The sequence below is a fragment of the Phycodurus eques genome, chromosome 8 (assembly GCF_024500275.1).
Source record: "Phycodurus eques isolate BA_2022a chromosome 8, UOR_Pequ_1.1, whole genome shotgun sequence".
NCBI classification, from domain to species: domain Eukaryota; kingdom Metazoa; phylum Chordata; class Actinopteri; order Syngnathiformes; family Syngnathidae; genus Phycodurus; species Phycodurus eques.
The window spans coordinates 824990-848100 of record NC_084532.1 but is presented as its reverse complement, the minus strand read 5'-3'; the positions used below and the strand labels follow the sequence as shown (position 1 = coordinate 848100).

At 41.9% G+C, this 23111-nt stretch overlaps 1 protein-coding gene across 1 annotated transcript; it reads left to right on the top strand.

Moving 5' to 3' along the window:
* The first annotated feature begins 3072 nt into the window (after positions 1-3072).
* Positions 3073-22948, top strand: prrx1b (paired related homeobox 1b). Its single transcript, XM_061683364.1, has 4 exons — positions 3073-3803; positions 8616-8791; positions 16489-16670; positions 22070-22948. Exons 1-4 carry the CDS (start codon positions 3557-3559, stop codon positions 22200-22202), a joined length of 738 nt encoding a protein of 245 aa, XP_061539348.1. The 5' UTR covers positions 3073-3556; the 3' UTR covers positions 22203-22948.
* Positions 22949-23111: the final 163 nt, after the last annotated feature.

Here is a 23111-nt window from a genome sequence, read left to right as displayed (position 1 = left end):
AACCACACAAGGAATTTGAAGGGAGGCTGAATTGGTCATTCAGCTTGATGGATTTGGTGTCTCAACACATTGCCACTGTCTTGATGCATGTCGCCATTGTGTTTGCTTATGGAAGATTCATTTTGCGTTCTATGAAGGTAAAATGGAGGAATGCGTCATCCATTTTGTTTTCGTCGTCTGTTTCTTTTGTGTTTCATTTACTGTCGTACATTTATTCGGTTTTTCTTTTGTCTTACCTTATGTATTCGATTTTGTTGTTGTTGTTGTTCCCTATTTAAGGTTTTCTTGATTTGACCAATACTGCACCCAAAATATTCACCATCACACTCGAACCCTCCTGCTGACTTGACCTCAGGAGGTCACAGCAGGTTTTCATGGGGTGCGTCAGTGAACGGAAGATTCATTTGAAATTCCGACACGCACCGTAGTGAACAATTAGCATTTTTGACATTTACATGGAAACAGCATAAGTCTCGTTTATAAAACTACAAAGACACCTTTGACCCCCATTTTCAAATGCTTTGATTTGGCATCTGCAAATGTGTCATGCCTAATGAAAATAGCCACGTTTTGCCTCGTTCAAGTTTGAAACATTGCTGTGTAAATTCCCCCTTAAACAGTAACCTTAGCTGCTTACATCACTGCTTCTCATGTGAAGATTTGGATCTGAGCTCGGTTTACCACAGTCAAGAAAACGCACTCGTTCCTTCGCATCAAGCAAAACAAAGAACAGGGGCCCCAAAGGAGAATATTTTCAGACACGGGGAGGCCTTTTTTTTTTTTTTCTCCCCCCTCTTTCTTCTTAGACGTTGGCAGCAGAATGGACTTGTAGGCAGGAAAATGGAATCTGGGAGGAAAACTAATGATGAAAAAGTCTACTGCAGCCCCGTGCCTTCATTAAATACACGGAAAGACCGAGACGCGCACATCTGGATTCAATCTGTTTCCCTTTGATGGCATCAAGTGTTCTTTTCCCAGATCAGGGGCAGGAACCTAGGGGATGTCTATATGGCAGCTCAGAGCCCCGAGTCCAATCCTGCCATCTGAGCACATAAACCCCCCCCTACCGGCACCTCACCTCCTATCCGGCGAACTTCCAGTTCAAAACCGACGCTGAGTTTGTGGAGTGTGTTGCTGTGGTTTTCGCATAAACAGAGAGCGCTCACGTTTGTGCGTGTTGCTGGACAGTCTTCACAATGTGGAAAAAAAAATATAGTGACCAGCTTTGAACATAGAAAAGTATTGGTGAGGTCACACGCTCATGGGTCTGGTTTAACAATCACTATTTGAGTTCATCCCAAAGTATTTGATGGGGTTGAGGTCAGGGCTCTGTGGAAGCCGGTTCTTAATAAAGCCGCCTTGATAATAATAATAATAATAATAATAATTGTCTTTGTTTAAGCAGGAAAGGCCATTGAGAACAGTGTCTTATTTACAATGCCAACCTGGGAGCAATTCCGGGTTCCGGTGTCTTGCCCAAGGACACTCCGACCGCATCGGAGCAGAGCGTCGAACCTCCGAACGGTTCCCGCCAAAGGTGTGTTTGGGCACGAATGACTGACTTTTTTTGGGGGGGAATTCTTTGGATACCCTGCGCACACACATTTGGAGAAGGTTCCCCATCCATTTGATTTATGCAGCTCCAACTCAAACTTAGTACTTCTGTGTAGTATGTTAGAATCCGCTATTTGGACCAACGCGGACTAGCGGACTCCACTCAGGGACCGACCATCTCTGAACTGTAAGGCGTACTCAGTACGTGCCAACCGGTTGGCCGCTGCGCCGACTCGAGTTGTTGAGGAAAAAGAACGAAGAGGGTCCGAGCCTCACAATGGGCGGTCCCGGAGTTTTTGGGTGGCCCTAATTCAAATTAAAGACATTTGCATTCAGTTGGGGAATGTCAAAGTAAAAGTATTACTTCCCACTTAACAAAATGTTCATGCATTAGTTGTTAGATTTGTTTTAGAAAGAAGAAGGAGGAAAAAAAAAAAAAAAAAAAAAAAAAAAAAAGCAACAGCAACTACAGTCAATGTGTTGCGTCAAAGAGGGGCATGAATTATTATTATTATTTCTTTTTGTGTTTAATTTTAAGGGGGGAAAAAAACTACACAGTACTAGTAGTAATGGTCCTAATAAAAAAAAAAAAAAAGATTCCATAGTCACAACAGATTAACACCTCTATCTTTTATTGTTACTCTCCTTGCTTTGCACCCCCTCCCCATTTACGAGTCAGCAGCAATGTCTCCAAGGTCCTTTACATTCTTGTGTGTATATTTAAATAGGTAAAGTGATGCACAACACATTTAACAGACTTGGTGTTGCTGATACAGTATAAGATGATTAGAATTGCAAAATAAATGTGGCCCTCGGTCACAACATAGGCGAAGGTTGCAGTCATTACGGGATTGGCGGTTAGTAACACGTGAACTGAAAGTATTTGTTGTTTCACCAGATGAAGACGACGAACAGCAGAGCAGTGCTAATCTCGACCGATCTCGGCGGACATTCCCCGAGTCTGACAAGTTAGAAACAGAGACCGGGACTTTGGGGAGTCGAGTCCGCGGCAAGACCAAGACCTTTCCGAACGCGACCGAGGCAACACCCAGGAATTTCTCAACTGCGTCGTTTCGCATTGAGCGCCGTTATTGTTATGTGAGTCAGACTATGGGTGATTACCCGGCGATGGAGGAGTTATGCCTTTGAGTGACATTCCATTGCACATTTCCACATATTTGAGGTTTCAAGCGTCAGATGCAAGCTTGCATACAGACAATCCGAAGTTACTGTAAAAATAGGGGACTTTACCGTAGCTCGTCTTTGTGATTGTGCCGTGTTCTGAGCATTTACATGTTGCCTTCACCCTCATTAGGCTGTGAGCTTTGCCAGGCCTCGAGGCAATAAGGCCAAGAGTGTTGATGGTACTGATGGTTAGGTTTGTTCCAAAGGGGGAGGTGACTTATTGAAGGGGCCTGTTAAAAGTCAGACACAGGCAATGCCACGTAATTATGGGGCTCCTGTGAGTGCTGAGAGTTACTGGAGTTCCAGAGAGAGAGAGAGAGAGAGAGAGAGAGGGTGGAGGGTGGGGGGGGGGGAAGGGGGGTCCTTCCTTTCCTCGCATTACTGAAGTTGAGCAAACTTTGAGAGGACACACTGCGCTTTGAGCATCTGGTCGTCATCAGGCAGCAGCCCTTCCCATGCTCACGTGCTTCAGCCAAAGTGAAGCGAATGAAGATCCTTTCTCTCTTTCGCCGCTTTTGAAAGTTGCTTTCGGGGTTGCCCGATGAACTAAAATTGCTCTCGTTCCCCAAGCGTCGATCGCCGCTGCATGGATACGCCAAAGGGGTTTGATTGCGGCAGACAAACCAGAAGAAAGCTTTTGCTGACATTTGTTTGAGCCCTCTGTGGCGACTTTGGATATGAACAAATTAACTCTCCTCTCCCAACACAACAGCAGACTTTGTCTTTGACAACTAAGACAGACGCTCTTCAAGCAAGGATCTATTTGTCTTGTTTTTAGCTTCCGGATCTCTCGATTTTACATTTCCCTTTTTACGTCATGACCTCTAGTTATGCGCATGTAATGGATAGGCAAGCCACAATATCAAACCGCCTGGAGAATCCCATCACGTCTAACCTGGACAACTTGCAAGCCAAAAAGAACTTCTCGGTTAGTCACCTGTTGGATCTGGAAGAAGCTGGGGAAATGGTCGGCAACCAGGCAGATGACAGCGTCGGGGAAGCCGGTAGAAGTACGCTGGAGTCCCCGGGACTGACCAGCGGAAGTGACACGAACCAACAGGACAGTAAGTCTGCTTTAGGAGATTAGCTTGTGCAAAGCCTCACAGCCAAAGTCATCTATTGTTCTTATTTCATGACTATAATTGCGCTTGCAGAGCCGCACAAAGTTAGGAAGAACGCGCAGTTCGTCATCTCTGACGGCCTCGCCCTCACTCGCTCATTAATTCTCCGTTCTAGCTTTGATGCCAGTGAAGTATGGTGGACTAAACGTGAGCTAATAAACCTTTACCCCCCCCCCCCACGACCTCACCAGTTCGTCTGCAGCGTATAATGTCAAACTGTTTAGCGCATTTGAATCATGTGCAGCCAATGTACATCAGCAACGTTTTCGGATTCTTTTCGGTGCACGGGGAAAAAAGTTCCTGGATCTCATTTGCGCTTGATTCAAATGTGGTAAACTAACGTATATGATTCTATAATTTTTTTGAGGAGAAGAGGGGGGGGTGAAACGATATCAGTTTACCACGTTTGAATATCGTGCAACCGCCGTACATGATGAAGTACTTTTTTTTTTTTTTTTTTTTTTTTTTTTTTTTTTAGTGTACACTAATGACACAAAGGCGATTTCACACATTCTTATTGTCCGCGTTTTGGTACACTAAAAATATCTCGAATTTGTCTTTTCCCGTCATTGGTGGGCCTATTTAGACTATAGAATAATATCGCCCCATCTATTGAGTGCTCAACGGTCAAGTCGTATTTTCAAATATTCCCTGCGAGGGATGGCCGAGTAACTCCGAAAACCAAAAAACGCTCGCACCAAGGCAGGGGAAATAAACACTCCCTCCTTTCCTCTAAGAGGCCTTTTGAGCGAGTTGACATGACCGTTATAGGCTTTAATGAGTGTTATTGTTATGTTTAAAGGCTCAAAATCAGAGGAGCGCCTGAGAGATAAATGCGAGTGGAAGTGGCCAGGTCACACATCGTTCATTCACGGCTATTTTCGCTCCGTCAAACACTTCTCAGACTATCGGACGCTAATGGTTTGTCATGATTAACGCACGTGTCTTCGCTCGGACAATTACGGAACCATATAACAACACGTCATCGGATCACATTGGGACTTAAAACAGCAGGTGGAATGAATCAGTTGCCCAGTAAACATCCCCCCCCCCCCCCCCCCCACAAAAAAAAAAATGACAAAGCAAAAGCTGTCGAATTCCACTTTTGTTGCATGGGAGTTGAGGAACGATTCATCTGTAGTTTATTTCATGCCGAACATTTCCCTCCCAATTGAAAATATTTCCCAATGTGTTAAAAACATTTTAAAACCGCTTTGGTTAATTTATTGTCTGAACCATTCATTTATTCTTCATCATCATTGTAGTCAATATGCAATCAGCGCAAAACTCTCTATTTATTTTCATTTGAGTTTGTCAAATGATTATTATTATTGCCAGAGGGAGAGCTGCTCATAAGATTTGCGGCAAAGCGTTTCTAAGCTTTCACGCTATTAGCCACGTGACATGCTGTTATCATTCAATTATTAAACACACTTTGCATTTTTTTTATTTTTTTGCATGCCTTAATATCAACACGTTCAATATCTATGTCAGCAGCTAATTTACCAAATCTCTGCGATCTATATGATGATGATGACTATTATGATGATGATTATAGCTTTGCCACGCAGCGTCTGGAATATGTACGGAATTCAGGAATACATTTTGCAAAAATTGCGAAAGCGTTGGTCGGATTGGACTTCTGACCGAGAGCATTTACGTGACAATGCCGACAAAAATCATTTTGGTAATTGACCTCCTCTCACTTACTTGCGTGAGGGGCGGCTGTTTGTTTTTAATGAAGGGTTAGAGGTCAACAAGTTTTTAAACTTCTCAACTTGTCATTGAATCTAATATGACCTGCAGACATGCCAATCACTGCCAACCACTCTGAACATTTCACTTTCTTTCTGTAATGTTCTGAATCCCACAGACGTCGACTTTTTTTTTTTTTTGGGGGGGGGGGGGGGTGATGGATGATTTAGATGCCATGCAAGTAGTGGATGAACGCTCCTCCAAGCGTTTTCAAACTGCTCCTAGAACCCTTACGCGGCGCCCCATATATAGTTTTGCACAAAACGTTGACATACTCGGGCGGGCAAATTACATTTCAGAAAAGCACCGCAATAAAGAAAATGGAATTTTGACATAATATATATCCAATAATGCATATTATTTCGTCATTGTAAAATGATGTTTTCGAAGGAAAAAAAAAAATCATTTCCAGGCTACGAACTTCGATAACGTTTCAAATTGGGCAATGCGACTCGTTGTTTCGCTTTTGGGAAAGTCATTTTTTTCCCGGATTTTGTGGGGAAACAAAGAAATAAAGGTTTACTCAAGTGTTGTCCCTTATTATATTGAACCCCAACTTACACGGAAAAGCAATACAGCAAATTGTTTTGGAACTGTGCTCACTAACGTCTCTGCCATAAATGTCAATCATTTATATTTGAAAGTTTTAGGCCAAACTATGACGTTGTTTTCAACAGTGTATTGTGGATGTGGGCGGCCAAGATGTGCGTGTGTTTTTTTTTTTTTTTTTTTTTTGTAAGCTACGGTACGGGTATACACAGGCACTTTTCAAAAATGTGATTTTCATCATCCGATCATTTGTATTTTAGTTTTAAAAAGTAGACCGCGACTGCAGGTGGAAGTAATCGCTTGTAAAATAAGATGGTGACGCGCAAATAAACAGGCTCGGCGTTGACACGCTTCGGCGTCGGCTCCTTGACAGTCTGACAGCAGATTGTTTGTGCGGCAGAAGGGAAGAATGCGCCGATGTACTTTCTCGACCAATTATTTGTTATTTGTTCACTTTTGAAATTTACATAGAGACCTGCAGCGCATTCGTCTTCATCTGAGAGTAATAACAATCAACACGTGCCAGATGATAAAATCCAAATTGGATTTAGCCATTCTCATAAAAGCAGGAAAATGCCAATGATGAACGATTAACGAAATGATTCATTATGTTACAAATTGGATTGGAGGCTGCGGAGTGGTTAAAATTTGGGCTGCTTTTAAAATCTTCTTGCGTGACGGTTACGATCACATTACACAGGCTGTAGAAATCCCAAAGTAAAAAAAGTACCTTATGGTGCAACATGGTGGTGATATGTATAATCCAAATTGCATATATATATATTTTTTGTTTCCCTGTGCTTATTTATTTAGGTAGATTGATCAGTGCAGTTTAATGGAATAACATTTCAATGAGCGTCTTGCAAGAATTAAGTTGTAAAAATGGAAATAGGTTTTAAAAACAGTCTGCAATATCTTTTTTTGTTTTTTGTTTGTTTTAATCCTAAACCAATTTATTAGCATATAAATTACACAAATGTTGTGTTTGAATTGGTGGAGAACAAAGGAGACTTTGCCACAGTTCGTCGATGTTTTGACGATTCTTGAAGCTTTTATTTTATCGGTTGAAGTTATTGAGTCTGAAAAGTGTCAGGTTTTTCGATACGCCAAGTCAGAGAAGCAGACCGGCATTTCAATCGTCTAATAGGTACGCTTCATGTCGTAGCGATGATGAGAAAAAAATAAAAAATAAAGAGTAGCGTCAATATACACTGTATGAGACGTGTTCATTTGATACGTAATTAATCACATAATTACTCTATCGACACACTTGAGATATTTATTGGTTTTCAGAAGTACTCCATGTCTAATGTGACTGATTTGGATTTTACTTGTAGTTATTAAAAGCAAAGAACAATTTCTTTGGAGGTAGAAACCGCAACCTTTCTTGAGCCAAGGCAACCAATTTTACATGACAAAAATCTCCCGACAAGCATCCGTCCATCCGTTTTCCGTACCGCTTCGCCTCACGAGGGTGCGGCGGGCACGCTGGAGCCGATCCCGGGCCGACGCTGGGCGAGAGGCAGGGGTGCGCCCCGAACTGGTCTCCAGCCGATCGCGGGGCGCATAGAAACAAACAACCATCGGCACTCACGTTCACACCGACGGGGCAATTTGGAGTCTCCGATGAATGCGTGTTTTGGGGATGTGGGAGGAAGCGGGGAGAACACGCAAATTCCACGCAGGCGAGGCCGGATTTGAACCCGGGGTTCTCAGAACTGTGAACTGTAACTGCCTAGTTGGGAATCACTGCGCAGAAAATCAATATTCGACTTGCTACCTAGTGTGGCCTTAATAATTAGAATAAATTCAAATCATCATTAACAGTTTATTCATCAAATCGTTCAAACTTCGCTTACTCTAAATTGAATAGAAGAACATTTGAAAAATAAAAAAATAAAAAAAAAAAAAGGAAGTCCCTGTAAATTGTTATGTCATCGTCATCCTCATCAGAATTGAGGGCATGAACCTCTGTTTGTTGGAACCTCAAAAGCGAAAATACCCGCACATGTAAACAAAAACGCGGCCATAGTTCTTAAATCAGCAAAAAAAAAAAAAAAATAATAATATGCTTGTCGGCCAGCGTTATTAGTTGACTTTTATTCCAGTTTCTAAGTCCGACATTCCCATTCCATGAAACGAACGATGATCATCCCCACCCGTAACCACATTTAATGGGACATACAACCACTTGAGCCATGCGGTACAAATAAATAATAAACGTAGCTTCAATGTTCAGAACCAAATTGGGCGCGTGCTTAGCAGTTAGTACACGCACACTGTATATCCCATTTAAAGTTGTCTTTTCTCCACAGCGCTGTATAGTGGAAACAAAATGTTTTCCGATCACGTTTCTCTTGGCTTTTTTTTTTTTTTTTTTTTGTGTCCATTTGGCACCCGAACAGCGACACACTAACACACGCGTAACTCCTTCGCTTTCTTTTCGCATAGACGAGCAGATGAACACAGAGGAAAAGAAGAAGAGGAAGCAGCGCAGGAATAGAACCACCTTTAACAGCAGCCAGCTCCAGGCGCTCGAGCGAGTGTTCGAAAGGACGCACTACCCTGACGCTTTCGTTCGAGAAGACTTGGCCCGCCGGGTTAACCTTACTGAGGCCAGAGTGCAGGTAAGGAGAGGGACCGCGACCGGTCCAGTTTTACCATCCATAGAAGTGCGATGTATTATTATTATTATTATTATATATAAAGACATTAACAGTTGCATAAAAATCCTGTTCGCTGCGAAATGCGCGTGTTGCCCGCGGATACGAGTGCATAAATGATCCGACCGACTCGTGACATTCTTGGCGTTACGCAATCGCAATTACGGGAAAGACCGTTCCAACACGTTGACCAAATCCGTACATATTCGTTCATCGTTTATTGTTGCTGTGCGCCCTTTGTGTGAACACAAAATGGCTGCCTCATCCTGGCACTTCCACTCCCAGGTCGCTGTATGGCGACAAAATAATGAGGCCCTCTCGTGTGGCGTGACGGGAAAAGACAGCTTGAGTGAAAAAGGACGACAAAAAAGACAAAAAAACACAAATAGATCCATTTGTGTTACTTGTCATTGGAAAGGCATCTTATCCGATAGGATCCAAAAATCATGAAACCTCATTTTGGACACCTAACGGTAAAGACATATGTTGGCATTAAAAGTTTGGAAAGCCTGACCTTAGCATATTTGGTTTCTTCGAAACAATGATGAGCTTTTCAATGACAGCAACTATCAGTCATTCAAATATACATTATCGGAGAAATGTATTTTCAAACGTAAGTCAGTGGGGCGTGTTGTTGCTGTTATTGATCGAAATATAGGAAAAAGATTATTATTATTATTATTTTTTTTAAACAGGCTTTTAGAGAGGGATTTCCTGCAGGAGCTTCTCTGAAACAAAAGTGTAGCCATAAAATTGAAAAGTCATGCGGAAGAGTTCTCTGTGGACTAAAACTACTCAACTACTATTCCATGGCAACAGCTGGGAAACTGTACTTGTTTGGACCACTTACAAAAGCTTTTTGAGGAATCCCCACGGCTCCTAAAATCTCGAGACAAAATAATGACATAATGCCATAAATATTTATCTCACTTCTCAACCGTGAGATTCTAAATCTGTGATACTGAGGACTCTGACTAGGAACTGGAAGGTCTTGCAGGCATAGAAACAAGACAAACAGCAGGGCACCTCGTATCACACTTCATCTGTTAGTTCTTAGTTTATACTAACAGGCTGATTGCCCTAAGAACCCTTGAGTATGTTTGCACTTTGTATGAGTCGGTTCTAAGGAGCTGATAAGAGGTTTTCTGCACAATGCAAACATAAATCTCCAGCGTATTTGCTGACAATCTGCCTGAACGCCCTACGGAAAAGATTGTCGCGACGCTGCGACTTGGCAAAGGAGTGTTAGAAATACTGGATGTGACGAGTAGTGAAGTATTTGAAGGGGTGACAACAAACATAGTAGTAACAGAATCCATTCAAATGTAGCGCATGCATGCCGTTAATTAATATGTGCCGTTGTTGGACCTCCAATTGATTTTGTCGACCGGGAATGAGTCTCGTCACTAGTGTTCATCCCAAGGGCATAAGAGTCGTGGAGTTTACAAACGAATCATTATTATCCCCTGATGCCCGAGCAGCATACTTGGGCTTTCTTTACACCTCGAGCGACGCCGCCGTTAACGGCCGCTTGCTAGCGACACGACCATTGGGACAAAATGAAACTATGACAGAAACCTTGGACTTCTGGTACCAATTTGTCAAGCATCGACAAGAACATCTACTCAGAACGCCGCAATTGTTAGATTCGAGAGGCTCGAGCATTTGGAGGTGTGCTCGCTTTGGACGATTTGGACTTCAAACGTGATGATCTTTCGCATCAACAATATACACAACCTACTGTCGTGGCCTCGTGCTCCGGAGGAGGTGTGTCAAACTCCTCTTTGTTGGTACGTTATCATTTATTATTTGACGATTTGAAATGTTGGTGCAGATTGTAGCAAGAACAATGGAAGTCGTTCTAAATGATTTCTTATTATTTTAGTGTTCTTAGTATTCTATTCTAAGTATTCTTATTATACTTAGTTGTCGTGCCTTCTTGTCCACGTAAATGCCATTAAACATTGGAAAAAAATAATCTTTTTAAAAGTTGCAATTGGGAAAAAAAAAAGGCTGTAGGTTGGCAATTATTTATGATTCATTCTCATCTGATTCAATACTCGAACATATTGAAAAACCCCCGTGTGCTTGTTTCCTACCCTTCAAAACGAGCAAAATTCCTCTTCTTCCAGAAGAAAAAGAGGATATTGTAAGGTTGGAGCTAAAAGGAGCACATCTGTGATTAATGTGGAGCAGATCGTCATGGAGAAATCCTTTGATAATATCGTCTTTGAGCTCATTCCTGAGGTTATGCATCAGCATGCAGTGAGCCCCTGTGAGCACCAGCATCTAATAATGGATATGATTTCACAGTGAGCAACAACATTAGCTGCCCAAGAGTCTTCTCATCATGTGTTTAGAAAGTTAGGAGGGCCTCGTAAGAGATGGCTTACAAATCACACGTTCAAATCTGTTCGTGTGCAGAAGGTGTGTACATACTCCAAAATATCTCTGAGTCCAAGTCGATCATCGAATGAAGAGGATTGTTTTTTTTTTCCCTACCGTTTTGTTTTCGAAACGGTTTGATTTGTATTCAGTAAAGGGGTAGTTAGTTCAACTCCGTACGCACCAAAAACCGGACACGCGGAATGTGTAGTGAGACTCTCGTTGTCGTTGTCATGTGGCATGAAATGGCTCATACGGCGTTTGAGTAAAATTCACAAACTATTTATGATGTATGTGTTGCAGCCATTTATTATAAAAAAAAAAAAATGGTTATTAGTTTATAAAATAATTGAAGTCATCAATCCTTCTGACACGATTGTACATTTTTTTCTGAACGCCGTTTTCCTTGCACACTGGAATAATCAATTATATTGTATGGTTGTGTACCACCAGTGACCGCTGTCTGGCTGAAGTGTGATACTCGCATACCAATTTTTAACATTGGAACCTATTTTTATGTATTTATTTTTTTTCAATGTGACGTGACGCAGAAAAGGTGGCAAGTATGTGCTGATTGCTCTTAAAGTGTGTTGAAACTGCTGGAAAATATCGTGAAACCTTTATTCACAAACGTCTTTTTTTTCTGAGACGACATTTGCAAACTAATGGTGCAAACCAACTGAACCCATGTTTCCCGTGGAAATGATTAGAGTTAGAATTCATCTATTCCAGCTGCAGAACAAAGTTATGGTTACCTTGAATTTATCTAAGTGTAGGTCAAAATAAATATGGTACAACAGAGAAATAAGTGAAAACACACTTTGTGAAGAAATAACGGGCAAATCACTGTGCAATGTCTTAACCATTTCACATGCACTATTAGAACCTCGCTAACACTGTTACCCGTGAGCTATTTTTCGTTTATCCATACCAACAACAATGGATTGCAACACCGTGACTGAAGCTGGAACCCTACCCGGGCACGCTTTCCCCGCTCTCTGCTGCCTCCTTCTTTAGCCAGCTAGCTAGCTGGCCACCTCCAGCGTTAGCTCCTTCTCTCCTCCAAGCAGAGTAGCGTCAATATATACTGTATGAGCTCCACAACAGATTGTAGAATTCGTCAAGCCAAACTGTGTTGGGACATTTACATTTAACATTGACAACATTCTCATGTTTAGCTATTATCGCCTTCTTTATTTCAACACGGCGGCACGGTGAACTGACTGGTTAGCACATCTGCCGCGCAGTTCTGAAGACCCGGGTTCAAATCCGGCCTCACCCGTGATGGAGTTTGCCTGTTCTCCCCGTGCTTGCGTGGGTTTTCTCCGCGTACTCCGGTTTCCTCCCAAATCCCCCAAAACATGCACGGTAGGTTAATTGAATCAGAATCGGAATCATCTTTATTTGCCAAGTATGTCCATAAAACACACAAGGAATTTGTCTCCGGTAATTGGAGCCGCTCGAGTACTGTAGACTACAGAAGACTATAAATTTCCCGTTTGTGTGACTGGGAGTGCGAATGGTTGTTTGTTTCGATGTGCCCTGCGATTGGCTGGCGACCAGTTCAGGGTGTACCCCGCCTCTCGACCGAAGATAGCCGGGATAGGCTCCAGCACGCCCGCGACCCTACTGAGGAGAAGCGGTTTGGAAAATGAATGAATGGATTGATGGATTTATTTCAACACTAATATAGTAGGGCTTCCGAATTATCACTAGCTGAGCCATACTGAGGGCTTATTTAGAGTAAAAAATATAAAATAAAAATAATAAATACAAATAAAAAAAGATACCTGCAATGCGTGACAATGATGATTACGTGGCAAGATAAATAGCACAACCGAACGTTCCATGCCAAGACTGTTTGTGAACCGAAATTAGTGTGTGAACCGAGGCAATATTTATTTCAATTGTTTGTGAATAAAATTGTTTTTTACTACCTCTCTCACTCTCGCACAGTGCAGACGCTTTTTTGCTCGCTCAACTTGCTTCGCTTCTGTTTCAATATTTTCTTGGCTGATAAGCTTGTTTTTCTTCGGAAAAAAATTAGAAGCAGCGACTCCTGGATATTTTTAAACCTGTGGGACGGTACCTTTTTTTTTTTTTTTTTTTTTTTTTTGTAGATACAGTCCGTTGTTGCTATATTCCAATATTTTCGGGTACCCTCTCACCATTATGTGAGCGTGGCCTGCTAATTAGCACAAGCCTGCTATTAGCGACAAGACCAGCACTCAAGATGCCTCCCTTTTCTACTGAGGACTATCACAGGACTGTTGCAGAGGATGTCAATCCTGGAAACAAAAATCCACCATCTTGAAGTGTACGTGGATGTAAATGGACATTCGGGGAACGCAACCACTCTACCGATGTCTCAAAATGGTGAGCAGAAGTGTGCTAACAGGCAGCCACTTATCTCAACAAAGAGGACGGATGTGGACTGTGGAAACGGTAATGGACCATCCAGCAGGTCTCCCTGGAATTTATTGGGAGCAAAGCCCAAAGATATGGGACAACATCTAAAAGGGAGGACACAACACCAGCAGAATACAGAGGAATCCGGCTGGCCTGCGTTGCGGGCTGTTTCAACCCAGAGTGAGCGGCCGTGGACGGTCGCCACAGCGAAGGGCAAGAAAAAAGGACATGAGTAAATGCAAGACATTGACATCAGACTTACAAATATATTTCAGCCATTCATGCTCATCCCCCACCGCCCCTGAATAGTATGAAACAACTGAATCATACAAGAAACAAATCGCACCCCAAACATTAATAGTTGGTGATGGAGCTGTCAAGGATGTGAAACTTTTTGCAGTGAGAAGTAACACCAAGTACTGTGTTTTACCAATGACATAGTGTCAGATATCTCTAAAAAAAAAAAAAAAAAAAATATCCTGGAGATCACGAATCAGCACCCAACTGTGAAATATGTCATTACACACACAGGGGCCCTGGATGTTCTCAAGCAGCAATCAGAGGTACTGAAGCGAGATTTCATTGATGATCCTAACAAAAGTGCAATGTTTGGATGCTTGAGGTTTTTATGAGTGAACCTCTCACACTTGGACAATTTGGAGATTAATGCTTCTCTAGGCTCAGTCAATTAAATAAGTGGCTCAAAGAAGTGTGCACGGCACTATCCCTGAGTTTCATTTACAATTTCGGAACAAGAGATAAGGCAACACAAGGCGCAGACGGATTCATCAGGGTCATCCAAACAATCGGAGGAGCAAATGACAAATGAGATGAGCCAGCACATTGAATCTCCCACACCGCTCTCTGCCCCATTGGAGCAAAGCCCAACGCAAAACGCACCCTCAACTAGCCTAAATTCTCTGCTAGGTGTGACGGATAGGTTGAAGGTGATTGTCAATATTGGAATCCAACGCGCACCATGCCAAGATCTTCCTCCCATCCCCCCTTGCCTGAAACCACCGTCCAGTAAGATGCGAAGGGCCCCTCCTCCGCCCACGAAGAACCTTATCTGCGAATCTGACTGATATCTGCAGAATCTTTTCCTGAAAAGGCCAGATCCCTGTGGAGATCAGGCATTTTTGATCCCTTTAATTACAAGGGACAGAAAGTTGGGCAAAGAAATATTGCACAAAAAAAGTAGAACTACAACATTAGTGAGCATAAGATGTGAATCTATCAAACCATTGTCTACAGTTATCTCTGCGAGACTAGCTCGTTTCATTAATGGCATCATTACAACCTGTAAAATTGAAAAAAAAAATTGAAATGTGGTTCACAGAAAGTAGCTGTAATACCATTTTAAATGTGGCAACACCAGCAAATTTTTATTTTATGAACAAGTGTCGAATAGGGGAAAAAGGAGATGGTATTGCTGTTATTTTTAAGTCATCCATCCATCCATCCATTTTCTGAGCCGCCTATCCTCACAAGGGTCGCGGGAGTGCGGGAGCCAATCCCAGCGATCATCGGGCAGGAGGCGGGGTACAACCCTGAACCGGTTGCCAGTCAATCGCAGGGCACATGTAAACAAACAACCATTCGCACTCACATTCACACCTACGGGCAATTTAGACTCCTCAATTAACCCTAACCACGCATGTTTTTGGGATGTGGGAGGAAACCGGAGTGCCCGGAGAAAAACCACGCAGGCACGGGGAGAGCATGCAAAGTCCACACAGGCGGGTCAGGGATTGAACCCCGGACCTCAGAACTGTGTGGCAGACGCTCTAACCAGTCGTCCACCGTGCCGCCATTATTAAGTCATTATTTCAGTGTCAAGAAATTATGCTGGGATTGTTTTAATCATTTATAGGCCTCCAAGATACAATAGAAAACGTATGGAGGATTTTTCAGAACTGCTGTCAGTTATTTGTACTGACTCCAACTATTTTGTGATAGACTTTAACATTGATGTTGATGAACCTTTGGATAATTTCTGTCATGGTAATAGAGAGAGCTCCAGAACTCCTAACAGCAGATCAATGCAATGAATTCGCTTGTTATTTTAGTGAGAAAAAAACAATCCATCAGGTTAAATATTAGCACAAATCAGCAAAATGATAAAATCATACTACATCTGAAGCCACTTAGGAAAAACTCTATTACCATGTCAGAATTTGATACAGTTGATGAGAAAACAGTTCAGCAGCTGAAACCATGTTTATAAACAGCTTATAAACGCTTGTTGTAAATGTTTATAAGCTGTTTTTTTCCTTTTGTTTTTAAATGCTTCTAATCATGTAAAGCACAATGAGTTACCGGGTGGATGAAATGCGCTATATAAATAAATTTGCTTTGCTTTAACTGGGGAGTTTGTCAACTGAGGTTCCACTGTACAAAGAGTAAAGGATACAGGTAGAAGAAGAAATAGAAGAGGCTCGGCTAACGGTTTGCTTATGCAGTTACTGCATTACGGTTGCAAACTCTTATCGAGGTCATTTTTACTGTAGTAAATAACCAGGGAAGAATGTCAACAAACACTCAACATTGCAACTCAAACTACTTCACTGGATTTTGTTCCTTTTCACATCATTACCGTAGTCTGTGGCTCAGCCGAACTTGGTGTTGACCACACACTTAAAGTTTCGTAAATATTCAACATCGAACATTTATGACCATTTTCCAACCAAATCGGGGAGGAAAAAAAATGATGTATCCACACTAAAGGATAATTGCTCTTTTGCTCAAAAATGCTCAAATTACACGTGATTGTCGGTATTTGTGTATTTTCCATGTCTCAATGTAAATGTAGATGTTCTCTTTGTGTGGTGGATTTTTAAAATACAGTAACATTTTTATCATTGCAGGTTTGGTTTCAAAATAGGCGAGCTAAATTCCGTCGGAATGAGCGTGCTATGCTGGCCAGCAAGAACGCTTCGCTCCTGAAATCCTACTCAGGAGAGGTTACGGCAGTGGAGCAGCCAATTGTCCCACGCCCAGCACCACGCCCAAATGATTATCTTTCCTGGGGTAGCACTGCTCCGTACAGGTTGGTCTCCGATTGATTACTTCCCCCCCCCCCCCTCAACAAAGACGGTTTCATCAATTATCAATAGATTGGGACGACTGTAGTTGTTTTTTTTTTTCTGTATCAAAATCAAAATCATGTAAACGTGCAATCAGTTGAAACATGAAGAAACAATGTTGGTAGCTGAATATACTCCGTTAAGTTCATGTATTAAGCAGAAAAAGTTGAATTTTTTTTTTTTTTTTTTACTCCTTCTAAACTGAGGGCAAAGCTAAAACAACTAACTTTCTATATATATATTCAATATTATGTGATACACAGATTCACATAAGATTGAATATATAATAATATGCTTCATAGGATTTATTTACTTCACAATGTTTTGTTGAGTAACAGCTGTACATAGCAGTCTTATATATTGATTTTCTATATTGCATCTACAGTACAATACAGGTATATCGGTCATTTCCTTTTTTTTCTATGCCTACCAACATTGTGACAACATCCTTCAACTCACCGTCTCCCATCACTCCCACTGAGTCCAAAGGGGCCAGATCATGTGACCCTTCTGATGAGGCGATAATGTGAAAATAAACTGTATTAAATCCACTGTTGACCTCTAAGACCACTCTGCTACACCATGATACACCAGATAATAAATGTTGAATGAGTGCAAAGACTACACAGATTATGTTACATTGGTCATGATTTAGCCCGCGGCCCTAGTGAGGATAAAGCGGTACAGAAAATGGATGCACGGTCATGATTTACAGTGATCGTGAAAGTTGGAATCAAATGTCAAACCCTGTGCTATGACGCCAACACATCAAGCTTTTGGCTGGAAGCAGGGCAGCAAGATTAATGTATTCCATTTACTATTGTTAACCGAGTATTTGTGAGTGCCACAGAAAATGTTGCTCTCAGAGAATATGCCTTGACTTTACTCAAGTTTTTGTCTCGTGCTGTCCTAAATAAAAAGTGCTTGCTCATGAATTTGTGTTTGATGTTGCCGGTTGTTTTTTTTTTTTTTTTTTTTTTGGAAATTGTGACACGCACAAGTGATCCTGGCATGAACTGACACAAAAATGCCACATATTGAATAGTTTTGACTGTGAGAGATATATTCAAACGAAAAACGAAACATAGAAAGTCAAACTACAGCCAGATATGGGTCTTTTTCATATAATTGGATCTATAACGACTTATAATAATAATAATTATTATTATTATTATTATTATTATTATTTTCCTTTCGGCTCGCCCCAATAGGGGTCGCCACAGCGCGTCATCCTTTTCCATGTAAGGCTATCTCCTGCATCCTCCTCTCGAACACCAACTGCCCTCATGTCTTCCCTCACGACATCCATCAACCTTCTCTTTGGTCTTCCTCTAGCTCTCTTGCCTGGCAGCTCCATCCTCATCATCCTTCTTCCAATATACTCACTATTTCTCCTCTGGACGTGTCCAAACCATCGAAGTCTGCTCTCTCTAACTTTGTCTCCAAAACATCGAACCTTGGCTGTCCCTCTGATGAGCTCATTTCTAATTTTATCCAACCTGGTCACTCCGAGAGCGAACCTCAACATCTTCATTTCCGCCACCTCCAGCTCTGCTCCCTGTTGTCTCTTCAGTGCCACTGTCTCTAGTCCGTACATCACGGCTGGCCTCACCATCTTATAAACTTTGACCTCCATCCTAGCAGAGACTCTTCTGTCACATAACACACCTGACACCTTCCTCCACCCGTTCCAACCTACTTGGACCCGTTTCTTCGCTTCCTTACCACACTCACGATTGCCCTGGACTGATGACCACAAGTATTTCAAGTCCTCCACCCTTGCTATCTCTTCTCCCTGTAGCCTCACTCTTCCCCCATCACCCCTCTCATTCATGCACATATATTCTGTTTTACTTCGGCTAATCTTCAATCCTCTCCTTGCCAGTGCATGCCTCCATCTTTCTAACTCTCCACCTATCCATCACTACTGCAAACAGGAAGGGGTCTCAGGGCTGATCCCTGATGCAGTCCCACCTCCACCTTAAATTCGTCTGTCACACCTACAGCACACCTCACCGCTGTTCTGCCGCCCTCGTACATGTCCTGTATTATTCTAACATACTTCTCTGCCACTCCAGACTTCCGCATGCAGTACCACAGTTCCTCTCTGGGTACTCTGTCATAGGCTTTCTCTCGATCTACAAAGACACAATGTAGCTCCTTCTGACCTTCTATGTACCATCAACATCCTCAAGGCAAATAATGCATCTGTAGTACACTTTCTAGGCATGAAACCACACTGTTGCTCGCAAATACTCACTTCTGTCCTGAGTCTAGCCTCCACTACTCTTTCCCATAACTTCATTGTGTGGCTCATCAACTTTATTCCTCTATAGTTTCCACAGCTCTTCACATCACCCTTGTTCGTAAAAATGGGCACCAGCACACTTTTCCTCCATTCCTCAGGCATCTTCTCACCCGCTAGAATTCTGTTGAACAAGCTTGTCAAAAACTCCACAGCCACCTCTCCGAGATGCTTCCATACCTCCACAGGAATGTCATCAGGACCAACTGCCTTTCCATTTGTCATCCTCTTTAATGCCTTTCTAACTTCCCCCTTACTAATCATTGCCACTTCCTGGTCCACCACACTTGCCTCTTCTACTCTCCCTCCTCTCTCATTTTCCTAATGCATCAACTCCTCAAAGTGCTCTTTCCATCTGTACAGCACACTACTGGCACCAGTCAACACATTTCCATCTCTATCCTTAATCACCCTAACTTGCTGCACATCCTTCCCATCTCTATCCCTCTGTCTGGCCAACCTGTATAGATCCTTTTCTCCTTCTTTAGTGTCCAACCTGCCATACATGTCATCATATGCCTCTTGTTTGGCCTTTGCCACCTCTACCTTTGCCCTGTGTCGCATCTCAATGTATTCCTTTCGCCTCTCCTCCTCTGTGTCCCACTTCTTCTTAGCTCTGGCTTTGTCTTCTTAATCTTCCTCCCCACTACCAGAGTCATTTTACATACCACCATCCTATCCTGTCTAGCCACACTCTCCCATACCACTACCTTAGAGTCGGTAACCTCCTTCAGATTACATTGTCTGCGCAAAATGTATATTTACATGTATTGCTGTATTGCTCTTCAAACTCTGCGGACACAAGTGCGTAAATGATCCTATCTGCTCATTCAACCCATTATGCTCCTGTCTTCATACAAGAGTAATAATGGTAAAGACATGCAATCGTTCAGACAGTTTCATTTAGAAACAATTTTGACCTTTTCTCCGGGTTCTCCGGTTTCCTCCCACATCCCAAAAACATGCATGGTAGGTTAATTGAAGACTCTGAATTACAACCCCAATTCCAATGAACTTGGGACGTTGTGTTAAACATAAATAAAAACAGAATACAATGATTTGCAAATCATGTTCAACCTATATTGAATTGAATACACTACAAAGACAAGATATTTAATGTTCAAACTGATCAACTTTATTGTTTTTAGCAAATAATTTGCAACACGTTCCAACAAAGCTGGGACAGGTGGCAAAAAAGACTGAGAAAGTTGAGGAATGCGCATCAAACACCTGTTTGGAACATCCCACAGGTGAACAGGCTCATTGGGAACGGGTGGGTGCCATGATTGGGTATAAAAGGAGCTTCCCTGAATTTCTCAGTCATTCACAAGCAAAGATGGGTTGAGGTTCACCTCTTTTTGAACAAGTGCGCGAGAAAATAGTCGAACAGTTTAAGGACAATATTCCTCAACGTACAATTGCAAGGAATTTAGGGATTTCATCATCTACGGTCCATAATATCATCAAAAGGTTCAGAGAATCTGGAGAAATCACTGCATGTAAGCGGCAAGGCCGAAGTCCAACATTGAATGCCTGTGACCTTCGATCCCTCAAGCGGCACTGCATCAAAAAACGACATCAATGTCTAAAGGATATCACCGCATGGGCTCAGGAACACTTCAGAAAATCAATGTCAGTAAATAAAGTTCGGCGCAACATCCGTAAGTGCAATTTGAAACTCTACTATGCAAAGCAAAAGCCATTTATCTACAACACGCAGAAACGCCGCCGTCTTATCTGGGCCCGAGCTCATCCAAGATGGACTGATGAAAAGTGGAAAAGTGTTCTGTTTGTTTTTGGAAATTGTGGACGTCGTGTCCTCCGGGCCAAAGAGGAAAAGAACCATCCGGACGGTTATGGACGCAAAATTCAAAAGCCAGCATCTGTGATGGTGTGGGGCTGTGTTAGTGCCAATGGCATGGGTAACTTACACATCTGTGAAGGCACCATTGATGCCGAATGGTACATACAGGTTTTGGAGAAAGATATGCTGCCATCCAAGCAACGTCTTTTTCATGGACGCCCCTACTTATTTCAGCAAGAAAATGCCAAACCAAATTCTGCACGTGTTACAACAGCATGGCTTCGTAGTAAAAGAGTGTGGGTACGAGACTGGCCTGCCTGCAGTCCAGACCTGTCTCCCATTGAAAATGTGTGGCGCATTATGAAGCGTAAAATACGATAGACCCCGGACTGTTGAACAGCTGAAGCTGTACATCAAGCAAGAATGGGAAGGGATTCCACCTACAAAGCTTCAACAATTAGTGTCCTCAGTTCCCAAACGGTTATTGAATGTTGCTCAAAGAAAAGGTGATGTAACACAGTGGTAAACATGACCCTGTCTCGGCTTTTTTGGAACGTGTTGCAGCCATAAAATTCAATGTTCATGATTATTTGCTCAAAAACAATCAAGTTTATCAGTTTGAACATTAAATATATTTTCTTTGTAGTGTATTCAATTAAATATAGGTTGAAAATGATTTGCAAATCATTGTATTCTGTTTTTATTTATGTTTAACACAACGTCCCAACTTCATTGGAATTGGGGTTGTCCCTGTAGGTGTGAATGTGAGTGCGAATGATTGTTTGTTTGTAGGTGCCCTGCGATTGGCTGGCTACCAGTTGTGGGCGCACCCCGCCTCTCGGCCAGAGTCAGCTGGGTAGGCTCCAGCACACCCGCAACCCTAGTGAGGATAAGCGGTTCGGAAAATGAATGAATAAATGAAATTCTGTGGGTCATGTTAATGATGAAATTATGTGAAAATGGCTCATAGTAAAATATTGCTCTGCATGAAGTCAAAATGCCACCACAAAAGAAGCCTTTCCTGATCCTTGTAATTTCGGCAAAGAAACATGTTTTTACTACATTGCCCTCAAACTGTCTGTAGGGATTAGGATCTAAGGGTTTTTTTTTTTATTTTTTTTGTCTTTAAGTCATGTGAAGTAAAAATATTGGTTCAGGATTTTTCTGATACAGTTTGTGTTACTTTTCTGAAATTTGTAGCTGGTGGTAACATTTGGCTAAACCTTTTGTTCCATCTCCCTTTTTTCTCTCAGTGCCATGGCCACCTACCCACCAACTTGCTCCAACACTAACACATCCCAGGGAATGAACATGGCTAACAGCATTGCCAACCTGCGGCTTAAAGCTAAGGAGTACAGCTTGAACCAAGTGCCCACAGTCAACTGAAAGGTGACGTACAGCCATATAGATTAGAGGACCCTCAAAACCACTCGACCCCCACAGAGAAAACATCATCTTTGGAATGAGCTACAGCCGACATAACCTGGATCATGAGTTTGTTTGTTTTTTTTTGTTTGTTTTCATTTTCTTTTAGAAATTAGGTGTGATCACATTTTGCCTTGAGATGCAAAATGTAGGACACCAAGTGATACAAAAATGTTTCACTCCAAGACTTTGTCTTGAAAACCATTTTTTTTTTATACGGAAACATCAAGACCAGATGTTGTAATCAAATATCTGTGTAGTTTTGTTATTGTGACTGATACAGAGGCTTCCCCCCACCCCCCTCCCCCTATTTGTTTTGTTCTGTTATCAGAGACGCACAAAAATGAGACTCAAACAATACGTGGAATACCCTTTGTCCACTTTGGCTGCGGTGGACAAACTCGCACACCCAAGTCAATATTATTTTTTTTTCTTTACTTCTTTAAATCGATCAAGACTCCATGTTCAACATGGGGTTTGTGACATCCATGGTTCTGGCTAGATTTGTTTTTATTATATCATTGTTCTATCCATATTATACCAATGACAACCAAATGTTTTCAACTAATTTTGATTTTCATGTAAGTAGTCAAGATACAGGAGAGGCTATTGTATTTCCCAGTAGATCCTCTTGATTTTGTGTCATATCGTTTATTTGTAACAGAAAAACAACATGTATATTAATTAATAAAATGCATTTCAAGCAATACATTACACAGTCTACAATTCCGTAAGTCCAATTGTAGGTGAGATGCAATGAGTGAAGGTGTTATTGGTTTTCAATCATTCTTCACCCAAAGATTCAAATAAGCCTAACAAAATATACGACTGCACGCATACAGTTCAATAAATTGGAACAAATAGGAACTA

Bases quoted from the DNA above. Each gene is read 5' to 3' on its own strand.
- prrx1b (XM_061683364.1), top strand. From the start codon at position 3,557: ATGACCTCTAGTTATGCGCATGTAATGGATAGGCAAGCCACAATATCA. The intron at 3,804-8,615 runs GTAAGTCTGCTT...CTTTTCGCATAG, and splicing joins TGACACGAACCAACAGGACA to ACGAGCAGATGAACACAGAG. The intron at 8,792-16,488 runs GTAAGGAGAGGG...TTATCATTGCAG, and splicing joins TTACTGAGGCCAGAGTGCAG to GTTTGGTTTCAAAATAGGCG.